At 44.0% G+C, this 13,756-nt stretch overlaps 1 protein-coding gene across 2 annotated transcripts in view; it reads right to left on the bottom strand.

Moving 5' to 3' along the window:
* Positions 1-3,776: 3,776 nt before the first annotated feature.
* Positions 3,777-13,756, bottom strand: part of SLC6A13 (solute carrier family 6 member 13) — a 44,065-nt gene continuing 34,085 nt past the window's right edge. For both annotated transcript variants that reach the window (XM_081210132.1, XM_081210133.1), the window contains exons 9-15: positions 13,394-13,518; positions 12,616-12,728; positions 11,939-12,076; positions 8,642-8,744; positions 7,529-7,629; positions 5,767-5,937; positions 3,777-4,253 (exon numbers count right to left, since the gene is read on the bottom strand). In XM_081210132.1, the coding sequence (XP_081066258.1) occupies positions 4,134-4,253; positions 5,767-5,937; positions 7,529-7,629; positions 8,642-8,744; positions 11,939-12,076; positions 12,616-12,728; positions 13,394-13,518 (871 nt within the window). In that variant the 3' untranslated portion in view covers positions 3,777-4,133. The remainder of the gene's footprint in view (positions 4,254-5,766; positions 5,938-7,528; positions 7,630-8,641; positions 8,745-11,938; positions 12,077-12,615; positions 12,729-13,393; positions 13,519-13,756) is intronic.

Genomic DNA, 13,756 nt, shown 5'->3' with positions numbered 1-13,756 from the left:
ATATATTTCTTTACAATCAAGTGGTGTATTAATAGAATAGAATAGAATAGAATAGAATAGAATAGAATAGAATAGAATAGAATAGAATAGAATAGAATAGAATAGAATAATTAGCTAGAGCTGGAAAACCAGTGAGATAAAATGTATGAAATCATACATGGAATCTGTGGGGTTTGCAGCCAAATCACAAGTGCATGTTTTGCTAGGACCCTCTGTGTGAGGCCACTTCCTTTGCATCTCTCTCTTTACACCATGCTCCCAAGCTAAGCAGATATGTGTCTGGGGCTTCAAGTAGGCATGCACACGCACACACACCTATTTTGAGACTACCAACTTTTATATTACAGTAACTTAGAAGTATTTTTCTGCACACTACTTTGATGCATTTGCTGCCTTCATTGAAATGTAAGTAAAACTTTTTGCTTGTCTTACTAAAAATGTCTGGTTCATTCTCTGCAACGGGGGTGAAGAGAGGAAGGTCAGCAGATCACAAATAAAAGGGGATAAAACACTATAATTTTGTAATTCTTAAGCTTCAGCAAACTGTAAAACATATAAGTGTTTTTGCTCAGCTACATCGGCTTCACGGCCTGCTTACTTTTCCATTTCTCCCACACATGTGTATAGGAGGTTTAAATTTTAATCTACAGATTTAATCCTCAATCCATTTCCCTCAAAGAATCTAGGACTTTTTACAATGCTCCATCAATATGCTGGACTGCTGCCCAAATAATTGTTAGTATTCCACACTACAGCACCTCAGCACCTCCTTCTTCATCATGTGATGCAGTTTCATCAGTCTGCAGCTTGCCGACCTATACTGAATAATGGACAAATAATGAAGTCAGTGAATAATGAACTGCTGAATAACAAATGCCTTCATGCCTGGACTACAAAAGAAAAATGATTTCTTTCAAAAAAAAAAAATTTGTGGCAACAAATACTTGCAGGATTTCTGTTTTTTTAAAAAAAAGCTGGCCATCATTTTCAGCAAAAACATTTGCTTTGAATATTTGAACAGCATTGCTATATAATTAATCTTTCCCCTTCCATGGGCCACTAGACAGCCACTATTCTGCTCAGAAGCCACAGCAACAGCTCAAAAAGAAATTCTGCATGTAGGAAGACACCCATACTGCCAATAACGAGGAAAATGTTCCGTGCCCTTGCTTGTGCTCATTGCGATTAGGGATGGGCATATATGTTGATTTCGCCTTCTCTTTTTTTCTTTTGGTTCTCCATGTTTACAATAGATATAAAGTAAAGGTAAAGGGACCCCTGACCATTAGGTCCAGTCATGGCCGACTCTGGGGTTGCGGCGCTCATCCCGCTTTATTGGCCGAGGGAGCCGGCGTACAGCTTCTGGGTCATGTGGCCAGCAGGACTAAGCCGCTTCTGGCAAACCAGAGCAGCACACAGAAACGCCGTTTACCTTCCCGCCGGAGCGGTACCTATTTATCTACTTGCACTTTGTAGTGCTTTTGAACTGCTAGGTTGGCAGGAGCAGGGACCGAGCAACGGGAGCTCACCCCGTCGCAGGGATTTGAACCACCAACCTTCTGATCAGCAAGTCCTAGGCTCTGTAGTTTAACCTACAGCACCACCCGCGTCCCTACAATAGATATAAATCCTCCCTAAAATTCATGAGCATTTTAGTGGGAATTTATCCTAATATGCACAGGTTTGTGTGCAATTTTGCATCTAGGAGTGGTGGTGATAGAAGCTAATAGTGTTCTTTAAAATGAGTAACAAAAGTCCCAATAGGTAAGCAAGAGGAGGAACAGGGATTACCAAATGCTATGGAAGGAAAGACATTATGCAGAAAACATCCTTGCCTATGGATGTGGTGAGATCATTTGGAGAGTCAGGGCCTTGACATTGCCTGGATAGGAGACTAATTAGTCACCCAAATCACCTGGTCACTTTCTTTCCCAATAGAGTGGCAAATTTATACAGTGCTTTTTTGAGATAGCACCAATCAGTACAGTACCAGCACCTCTTTCTTTGTTGCCTTTGGCACCAAAAATGCGATTTAAGTGATAGTAATAATTAGCGCTCTCTCTCTCTCTCTCTCTCTCTCTCTCTCTCTCTCTCTCTCTCTCATATATGTGCATTTTCATGCACACATGTTTATGTACACATTATTTGGCTGCATTGCAAAATTCAGGTAAGTGTGAATTTCAAAGTATGGCTGTTTCAGTTTGCACATAGTTTTGGAAAGTGTGAATTAGGAAAGTTTATGTCTAAATGTAAACTGAATCCAATTCTTACTCCATCTCTAATCAGAGAAACTGAGGTGTCTGGGTCAGGACTGTGCAGGAGTGCAACTAATGTCTGGCCCAGCACACCTGCACAATATTAACACAGCTGTGTTGCCCTCTTTCCACCACTCCATGCCTCTAGTGGCCCATTTGCCCTTTTTTCTTTTTCTTTTTTAGTTTCAAAGCTCTGCTGGCATTTATTCATCCATTCATCATCTTACTAAAAACAACAACAAAAAGGTGTCACTTACACTCCCAGTTCTCCTACCTCAGTCTGACCCTGGAAAGGACTCAGCACAGACAGGGGACACCCAGAGCAGTTCCTATTTGTCTGCGCTGCCAGAGAGGGGGGAATTGAAGAGGACTTTCCTAGCCAAGCTCTTTTCATGCTTTCTTGCAAAAGGCCTTAAGGGTCAAGCTACAAGTGAGGCTCATTGCATGTAAGCAACGAACATGCAGAGATAATAGAAAGAAGAGGAATATCAAGATGATTGGAAGAAATGTAAAGATTATTTGAATAAATATTGTAACATTAAAGATTAGTAATTACTTGAAAGTACCAAATAGGCCTAGGATTAAATAAATAAATGAGAAATAGAATGTTAAGAAAAGTTAAGAAATTTGATTATAATTGGAATATTGTTTTTTGAATAATGAATTGGAAAACTGCTACATTCAATTACAAGGAAATTCAGATGGAAGAGATTAGAGGAAGTCAAGTAATATGTTTATGAAGTTGGAAGTTTGACTAATTAATAAATTCTTATTGTATATGTATATGTGGCTGTATCCTTGGTTATTATTTGTTATATTTGTCTTATTTTATTTTTTTAATTTTTTTTTCTTATTTTTGTTTTATTGATTGTATGAAACTTAATAAATATTATTGGGGGGGAGAGAGAATAAGAATAGTAATAGTAATACAGTCGTACCATGGTTTTCAAACAGCTTAGTTCACAAACAACTTGAAACTCAAACGTCGCAAACCCGGAAGTAGGTGTTCTGGTTTGCGAACTTTGCCTCAGAACCTGAGTATCCAGCGCAGCTTCTGATTGGCTGCAGGACACTCCTACAGTCAATCGGAAGCCGCACCTTGGTTTCCGAACATTTTGGAAGTCAAACGGACTTCCGGAACGCATTCTGTTCGAAAACTAAGGTATGACTGTAATAGTAATAACTGCAGCAGCTGTTGGGGGTCAGAAGAAATGGGACCATTGGATATTTTAAAATCACACCTCCCTGCCATGGTTATGATGACTGCTTCCACCTCCCAAAAGAACTACTTTCAGCCCATGAGGAAAGGAGCTCCTGTTGATGCTGTACACAGTTTGGGCCTTAAAGAAAAAAGGGTAAGGGGATAAAATCCTACTGCAAAAGGGTAAAAGGCCAATACTGGAATACTGTACTTCTGTCCCAAGCCATATGTCCCTACAAGTTGGAAACGGAGCAGGAGCTAAGCCTTGAGCAGCAGATCAAAACCCACTTTAATAGACAATAATGCACATCACAAATATGTGGAAAGAACAATGATTTTATAGATGGAATGGGAAGCTCCCTAAAACCCATGCAAGATAAAATGCTTCTGTGACGGTGTTAAGTATTTCCATCCCAGGCTTCTGTCCTTCCAGTCCTAATCCTTGAAGATCTCACAGGAGGAACATTTTGGTTTGAACCATCTCCTGTGGTTGTGCCCCCAGAGAAAAGACGAAGCTGAATCAGCTTCCACCACAACGTCTTGGGAGAACTCTCTTTCCCTAGCAGCCACCATGGATCCTTTGGAAGGGGGGAAAGGGAAATCAGCTCCTGGGTCCCTCTCTCCTTGGCCACAGGCAAAGTCCAGGACTGTCCAATGCAGAAGGGGCTTGCTTCCCTCTAACAGTGAGAATCCAACTCAGTCAGCATCAGGAGCCTAGTTTTGGAGGCTGGAAAAGATTGTCTTGGGCACATGCCTTGGGGCAAGTCTTCATCTGGACAGACGAGTTGATGGAATCTCTGAAAAACAAAGTGGGAAGAAGAGAAAGTGGAAGGAAGATTATTCCTCTAAGCCAGGGGTCAGCAAACTTTCTCAGCAGGGGGCTGGTCTACTGTCCCTCAGACCTTATTGGGGGCCGGACTATATTTTGAAAAAAATAATGAACAAATTCCTATGTCCCACAAATAACCCAGAGATGCATTTTAAATAAAAGGACATATTATACTCATGTAAAAACACACTGATTCCCGGACTGTCCACGGGCCAGATTTAGAAGGTGATTGGTCCGGATCCAGCCCCCGGGCCTTAGTTTGCCTACCCATGCTCTAAGCAATCAAAGTGTCACTCTGTAGACACACACACACACTAGAAGCTGCTCTATCCTAAGTCAGGCTACTGGTCAATCAAGATCAGGGTTTCCTGAGTTCATTAACCCCCTGATGAGCTTATAAAGTTGTCACCGACTCAAACTTCTTCTCCAACTTTTTATTATTATTTTTTTAATTCAGAAGAAACAAAAAAGCCCTCCTCCTCCTCCAGCCTCCCCCTGCCCTGCAGAAATTAAAAGTAAAGCAATTAAAAAATGAAACAAGTGAAACTTGACATTTTTATCAAATAAAAGTATTGTTCCAAAGAACTCTGTGTGGTGGTAGTGTTCTGTGCCCGTGCTCATTCAGTGTTGCATAGGTGATAAAGTCATGCCAAATGGTGGGGGGAAACCCTTTGGATTTTTTGCCCAATCTCCTTTCCTGCACATACGCTGTTAGTTTGTCTATATCAGGTCCCGTAATTAAGAACGCCATTCCAAATTATTAGGAATGGTACTGAAATAAAGTCAAGAAATATCAACATATAATCAACATTTATTAATCAATCAATCACCATTACTAGGAATCATAACATCTAGAAAAGAAGAAATAAAACAAAGCAGCATGGGCTGAGAATACTGTTGTATTGTGTAATTTAATACTGAATAAGGCTTTTGAAACTTGCTATGAATTATTTGGGGGGTAGAGAAAGAAACTTGAAATGGCTTTAAGAAGGCACAGCTCCAACTACGGGGGGGGGGGCATCACCCCACACGGCATTCATGATACTGCAACTTCTTCAATAGCTCTGAATAGTGGGGAACAAATTTAAAAGATCACACAGGAAATACATGAAGTGTTTTGTCTGGAAGTCGATAAGCAGAGGAGGAGGGGAAGGAAGGGAGCCAGAGAGCACTGCAAAGCGAAGCTCTCAAATGGTGACATTTTAAAAATGCTGTGCAGTCAATAACAAGCTCACAGGAAGGCAGTTTTCATCTGCCTAGCCCTCGAGCCAAGCTGAGCTCGATAAAGCCGCGAACTCCTCTTGCCAGTAACTGAATGATCCTTGGCAAAAATTAGTGCAATGTCCCCGTTAATTACTTTTGCAACACAACAAGCTGGCCTCCAAAGTGCATCGCGTCAATAGGCTGAGTAACCAGCAAGCCTCCCTCGCCCAAGCAGCCTCTCAAAGTCCAATTCTTAAACACAACAACAACCACCTCACCTCTCTCAGGGAGCCCTTGATGGTGGAAAGCTTATAGACAATCCAGAGAGGGATGCAGATCATGGATGAGAGTCCCAGCAGCCAGCCCACCGTGTCTCCCCACCATGGGTACACGTATTTCTTGTTGTATGTCAGTGGGGTGTATTTAATGAGAGAAAAGAGAAATGTAGCCTGGGGAGAGGAGAGGAGGAAGGGTTAAGCACACCATCTGTACCTAATTCATGTTGCTCACTCTATGGCCAGAGCAAAATGGCCTTGAGACAATGAGAACCTACCTGACCAAGATTTCTGAGTTCTGGCCAAGGAAGTACTTCTCCTGATGACCCAACACACACACACACACACACACACACACACACACACACTCTGCATACACACACAGTAGGAGAGGTAGGCAATGTGGTTCGTCTCCAGATGTTGTTGAACTACCACTGGCTGGGGAAGAAGAGTCTCAGAGCCCAACCATATCTTGTTGGCTATCCACAGCATATAGATACCATCAGGGCCGAATTAGGTGAGATGTGGAGGGGCAGCCCAATATGTTTTGCTGCCTGAGGCAAAGCAGCAAATGCCACTCCCCACTTCCCCACTCATAATATTCATGGCTGGCCAAGCTATTTTGGCATCTGAGGCAAAAAATAATAATCTCACAGACACCTCTCCCATAGCAGCAGATGTATCATTATCACCATCCATTAAATAACGAAGCATTTGCTGCCGTTTCTTGACACCCAAAAATTAGCTGCCTGGCACCCAAAAATTAGCTGGAACTCTGCCCAATAGTATAGGCTGGCCTTGGTGATCCACAATCAAATATCTTCCCAGGCCCGTTGTCAGGGGTTGGTGTAGTCAGGCACTGAATGAGGCCCCTGGAGCTCAGAAGGGCCCATTTTCTTCTGGTGAGTGGCAGCACTTTTGATTCCGATCCGCTACAGTCACCTGCCATGGCCAATTACCCACAATGCAATATTTGACCACACATTGCATTTTGGGTAACAGAACCTGTCTATCAACTTCTGCCCCATTTATTACCCACCTCCATCAGAATTAAACTATTATAACTCCAGCACAAACACGTAACATTAGACGTGGGAAAGGGCCAATCCCATAACTGTCAGGATGTTGAACTACAGGACATGAACCAACCTGCATCCAGTTTTGGGTTTAGGCATCCTGAACTTCTTCTGGATTCTGTCTGTTTCCACTTATGCAGAATCCTATCATTATCCCCCAGTTCCTTGAGGAACCACACACTGCAGTACAGTAAAGGTAAAGGTACCCCTGCCCATACGGGCCAGTCTTGTCAGACTCTAGGGTTGTGCGCTCATCTCACTCTAGAGGCCGGGAGCCGGCGCCGTCCGCAGACTCTTCCGGGTCACGTGGTCAGTGTGACATCGCTGCTCTGGCGAGCCTGCACCAGCGCAGCACACGGAACGCCGTTTACCTTCCCGCTATAAAGCGGTACCTATTTATCTACTTGCACTTAGGGGTGCTTTCGAACTGCTAGGTGGGCAGGAGCTGGGACCGAAAGACAGGAGCTCACCCCGCTGCGGGGATTCGAACTGCCGACCATATGATTGGCAAGTCCTAGGCACTGTGGTTTTACCCACAGCGCCACCCGCGTCCCACCTGCAGTGCAGTACAGCAAGAATAAAGACTATCTGTACCCCCATTTTGGAAAATCACTGCCCACTGCCCCTTTGCCCAAGTGCACTCTTTCCTGTTGTGCCTCCTGATCAAATGACTGGGATGTCTAACTCACCACGCAGACAGCTGGAGTGATGAATAGCCAACAGTATTTGATGACAGCCCATGGCCGGTAGCCAATCATGTCTTCGATGTTATCATAGAAACGGTCAGCGCCTGTGAAAAGCAAAAAGAGGAGAGGGAAAGCAGTCTGCTGGAAACATATGGTGGGGAGAAGGGCGGGCTAGCAGCACCTGTTTAAGGTATCAAAGCAATGATTGGCAACTTCTCTGGCCAGTAAGGCAATATAGGGTAGGCCAGAGAAGTGACATCAAGGTGCCTCATTCACTAGGAGTTTTTCTAAGGCCTCTTCAGTATTATTGCAGGTATATTCTGCAACATGCTCTTGAGATTATTATTATTATTATTATTATTATTATTATTATTATTATTATTATTATACCACGCCCATCTGTCTAGGTTTCTCCAGCCACTCTGGGCAGCTTCCAGCAAAATATAAAAACATAGTAAGACGTCAAACTTTAAAAATAATAGTGCACTAGTGTTTTAGCATTGTTCTGCAATGTTTGACCAATCCTCCCACGTTGTTGCTATCTGGAGGGGCTACAGTGCAACAAAAGCAGGACAAAAATACAGTGGTACCTCGGGTTACATATGCTTCAGGTTACATACGCTTCAGGTTACAGACTCCGCTAACCCAGAAATAGTGCCTCGGGTTAAGAACTTTGCTTCAGGATGAGAACAGAAATCGTGCTCCGGCGGTGCAGCGGCAGCAGGAGGCCCCATTAGCTAAAGTGGTGCTTCAGGTTAAGAACAGTTTCAAGTTAAGAACGGACCTCCAGAACGAATTAAGTACTTAACCCGAGGTACCACTGTAAACCAGGGCACGTGATATAAAAAGTTATGAGATTTCAGCAGGAAGTTATGAGATGTGTACTGATTGCAAATGAAGCGATGCGACCACCTCAAAACCTTTGCGGGTAGAAACGATATTGAAGGAGGCATCACTTCCAACCACCCCATTAGTATTGTGAGCACAAATCATTAATGTGTGTTAAGAATGACATCTTGGGAAGCCCCTCGTCTGGTGGTTTTAATGCCTGCTTCAGAAACAATAGAGATGTGCTCTTAAAACAGTGGCATGTTTTTCCATCGCATTTGCGCTTACCATATACCCATCCAATGCACAGGGTTTCAAAAATGGCGACAAAGAGCAGGCACATCCCACTAGCAGCATAGTAGTCAAACAGCTGGAAGACATACATCCCACCCTAAGAAGCGGGGTTAAGGATGCAGAAAGAAGGAGAGAGAGGAGAGAAAGCCAAGGGTTGTAGTTAGTGCACAGAGCTTCTCTTCCCAAGCAACCAGTGACAGCATCAATTCTTCTAATATTGATCTAATATTCTAATATTGATCTAGTATAGCTTTCTACTGATCTGATCTTCAATACAGTGGTACCTTGGTACTCGAAGAGCTTGGCTCCCGAACAAATCAGCTCCCGAACATCGCAAACCCAGAAGTAAGTGTTCTGGTTTGCGAACGTTTTTCGGAATCCAAACGTCCGACGCAGCTTCCGCCTGAGTGCAGGGAGCTCCTGCAGCCAATCGGAAGCTGCACCTCGGTTTTTGAACAGTTTCGGGGGTCGAACGGACTCCCAGAACGGATTAAGTTCAAGAACCAAGGTACCACTGTATAGTATAACTTTCTTTTATCTAGAAACCTCCTCTCCAAATATCAGTTTGGGAAATTATCTTATCTCAACTTGGCATTTCAATACAGTCTCCCTTTACACATGTGGATAGACAAAAATTACATCAAACAATGGGTAATGGCATCCAAACAAAATCAGAACATGAAGCCATGATTTAAAATTGGCTACCAGATTCTGGCTTGTTTGGAAGCCATTGACCATAGTTTCCAGTTCAGACACAATGGGAAACTATGGTTAACTGCATCCTGGCTTACTCATGCAAAGGGAAAATCAAAGTGACTGCAAAAAGAGCCTGTGGTGCAAGGGGTTAGTGCAACCTTCAGTTAACCAGAAGTTTGGTGGTTCAAGCCCATCCAGGGACAGCCATGGACAGGATTCCTGCATTTCAGGGAGTTGGACCAGATGACCCACGGGGTCCCTTCCAACACTACAATTCTATGATTCTACAATGGTCCACATCTTGGCTTATTAAGCAGAGCTATTTATCATCCACTGGGCCATTATTTGGTATTTGGAGATCCTGTCAATGTATCTTATATTGGCAGTGGGCTCCATCTGCTCCCTCCAGATTCCTGTTGTTGCTTTTTCCTTCTTCGCTGCTGCCAAAAAATATCTGAATTTAGGGGAAACCACTGTTGCTCCAGTATCAACTCTGAATTCCCCTCTCTGCAAAGGTCATATAATAACAATAAGTAGTAGCATAACATAGGCCCTAGTGGCTGTTTATATATATTGCACTATTTAATGTTAAGTACTCTACGCAGCAACTGGTGTGCATGTTGTGGGGAGTGGGGTCCAAGGTGGATAATAAGTAATTTATCGTAAAAGTCCAGCCCCGGGGACTATTCCTTAAATACGCCACATCATGATGGAAAGCCAATGTCTCTGGAATGCAATCTTAGCAATGTTCTCCTTTCAGCCTCTTGTTACCACGAGACAGAAAAGAGACGATAAGTTATAGTCTGGGAATGCAGAAGTATGCAGCAGGCCTATATTTAAGCCTCCACATGGTGAGAAACTAGGAATCTAAGGTATCCAGGAGGACGAGCTACAAAAACTCTTGTGTCATTTCATGCCTCTGTAGAAAGCTGGAAAAGAGGGAGCTCCGCTGCACAGATGTCCATGCACTGGGTGGCAGCTGTTCATCTCCATCCAAAAGGCAACTTATCAGCCTTCAGAAGCCCATAGGGTAGGTGGGTGGGTGGTAACTTATTTCAGTCTAAGGGCCACATTCTCTTTGGGGCCAACTTCCAAGGGCCACATGCCAGTGGCGAGCAGGGCAAAAGTGGGCAGAGCAATTAATGTAAATGTTAGTCTTGTGCAGTGAGCTAGTTTCTCAGACACCCCTCTCTCTCCTCCATTCAGGCAAGCAAGAGGCGTTGTCAGAGCTCAAGGACAACACCCAGCCAGGCAAAACCACTCAAGGAGAGCACAAGGCAGGAACAGTGAGAGGTGAAGCCGGTTCATGGCCTGGTCCTGAAGGTCAGCTAGAGAGGCTTAGAGGGTTATATTCAGCCCCCAGGCCTGAGGTTTCCCACTCCTGCCATAGGGCATGACCAGGGACGCAATTCCTGATAATTCACAACACAACAGTGGACCTGCGGTTCACACACTTTCACATAGTTTCTAGACATTGATATCAGAAGTCTAAGAAAAGGTAGGTTTGAGCATGAAGATGTAAGTCCTGTTTTCCAGAAGACCTGTATTATTAGACCTGTATCTCAGCAAATAATATTTTAGTCCTTCCATTATGCTTTCTGTTCTGGATTGTTTGCTGTTAAATTTGTGGTTATTAATTGTTGATGTTTCCAAGCAATGTGCATAAATCAACAGAGAACAATTTATGCACAACCAAGGCAGCAAAGTCACAGTTTTTGATATATTTCATGAAAGCTGCTGATTATTGTATGTTTTTCTTAAATCTTCAAAATTAACCAGCATTAGGAGGGGAATATCTATCATAACAAGGAACTCAACTGTGATGATACATTTTCTTGCAGATAGTAGCATACTTTCTTAATATGGCTACCTTTCAGGGGTGCCAACCTTTCAGGGGTGCCAACTTGAATAAAATATGGGGGGGCAGGTAAGACCCGCCATGATCACATGACATGGTGCATGCAACCATTTGAATGGCAATCCCCATCAACTGGGGGGGCAGCCTCCTCAAATATTTTATTGGTGGGGGCAAACACCCCTTGGCCCCTAGGAATTGGCTCCTATGCTGCATTTGATTAGATAGTTGGCTGTCTATGAAAACCCAGGCTGCAGTGTTGATTTATTACTCAAACCAACTGATAAAGTGCTGGTGATCAGTTAAAGGCAGAGCCCCAATTTGTTGCCTCTTCATCCAGGGGTGGTGAACCTTTGGCTCTCCAGATGCTTAAACCCCTCTCAGCCTCAGCAAGCATTGCCAGTGGTGAAGGATGATGGGAACTGTAGTCCAGCAACATCTCAAGCGTCAAAGGTTTCCCACCCCTGCTCAAATCCTGTTTGAGTCTCCCTGGCAGCTCCTTGCCTTAACAGGGCACTCCTCCCATTATGAAGTGGGAGACCACAGGGTCCTCTGAGGTGACTTCCATTTCCTTATGAGAGGGATGTCTTGATGGGGAAGTAGAGCAATTTGTTCATTTTAGTGCCACTGGCACCCATGGGGCTAAAAAGAGTATGTTGTATTTGCAACAACAGCAAACCCTCTTTCCCTCCCTTTCTATGCAGAAGTTATATAAGCAAAGGAAATGTAAGTTCCGATACCTCTGTGATCATGACCAGTCCCACGAGGAAGGAGAGGATGGACACAATAAGGATTAGCATTTCTCTGCGGTTCTTTTTCCGGAAGATTCCAGGATACATGTCAACTAGGGCCGTCACCAGGCTCTCCACACAGACAAACTAGGGAGATAATTTAGGCACCCATCAGCAATTTCCTATCACCGAAAATCACCCAATTTAGACCCTCCCTTATCATTCAACTCAACAAGTTATCCACAAAGTATTGAACATAACATGGCCCTAGCAGTTCTGAGCTGGAGAAGAATTTGAGGGCTTCTAATGCTTGCCACACCTTAAGACGTGAGCAGACCGGGTTCCCAAAGCTTGATTCCAGTCCTGAGCCTAACCAACATGAACAGCATTTTCACCTTCAACAAGCAATGAATTAATTGAAGGTAACATTAAAAGTTCTCCTTCAGACAACAAGATTCCAGCCTCCTGCACCTTCCCCGGCAGATGATGAGTTGGGTAAGCACACCAAGACAAGTCTAATCAGGTAGGAAAAAATGTATTTCATGCCCTGTTAGGTCTGTCCAAGGCCCTTTTCCTCAATGTGAAGTTGTTGTTTATCACCCACAGCAAAAGAAGCAAGCTGTCTTCTGCCTCCCAGGCGAGAGGTTAAGTTCTTGGCTGAACCTACCCACTCAAGGCATTGTTACCTGGCTGTCCAGTCCCAGCAGAACCACCATGATGAAGAAGAAGCAGGCCCATAGTGGTGAGAAAGGCAGCATGACAACAGCTCGTGGGTATGCAATGAACGCCAAGCCAGGCCCTGTCGAGAGAAAGTGGCTAAGTGAGGTGTGCTGGAATCAGAGAGTTTTGCAAAGAGGTGTTATGAACACCCGGCAGGCAGTGAGAACAATGACAAAATGTAAGCCACATTCGCCAAATTATATTTATAGGGCAGGGAAGTCCAGCCTCTTTCCTGGATCTTTGTTGCACTGCCATGCACAGTATTAATAAAGAAACAAGGCTGCTAAAGTGTTGGGTACCATCTTCAGCAGTAAGTAGAAGAAGAAGAAGAAGAGTTTGGATTTGATATCCCGCTTTTCACTCCCTTTAAGGAGTCTCAAAGCGGCTAACATTCTCCTTTCCCTTCCTCCCCCACAACAAACACTCTGTGAGGTGAGTGGGGCTGAGAGACTTCAAAGAAGTGTGACTAGCCCAAGATCACCCAGCAGCTGCATGTGGAGGAGCGGAGACGCGAACCCGGTTCACCAGATTACGAGACTACCGCTCTTAACCACTACACCACACTGGCTGTGGGCACTGCTACAAGAGAAGGGGGAAGGGGGGAGAGAAAAGGCCTCCCAGTCTGATTTGGCTCTCCCTTTATAGAATCAAGGCACGTTGCCCCCGCCCCCCAAAAGTGCAGTCACATACAGCATTCTAGGATGCTGATGATCATAATGCTACTTTTCTGCATAAACCACTCACCTGACTCAGCTACCTCAGAAATAGGCACTCCCTGCTCCTGTGCCATAAAGCCCAAGATGGAAAAGATGGCAACACCAGCCACAAAACTTGTCCCACTGTTCAAAAAACACAGAGCAATGCAGTCCCTAGGAAGAAGAGGCGAATATCAGAGCAACAAAACAACCACACATCTAGTGAGAATGAAACATTTATAAAGACGGACAGCCAATCAAATGATAAGCACCACCAACAGCCAACAAGACTGAAGTAATCAAATGAAGATGTGTCCATCTTAGGGAAATCACTAAATTAATTGCATGAATTATTAATCAATCAGTTACTGATGAATAGCCTCTTAATTGCAGCTTAGTTTCTCATTTGCTG

Source organism: Podarcis bocagei (genome assembly GCF_964188305.1).
Source record: "Podarcis bocagei genome assembly, chromosome: 10".
In the NCBI taxonomy this organism is placed as follows: domain Eukaryota; kingdom Metazoa; phylum Chordata; class Lepidosauria; order Squamata; family Lacertidae; genus Podarcis; species Podarcis bocagei.
The sequence above is the reverse complement of the archived record's forward strand: the minus strand, read 5'-3'. Positions and strand labels throughout refer to the sequence as shown.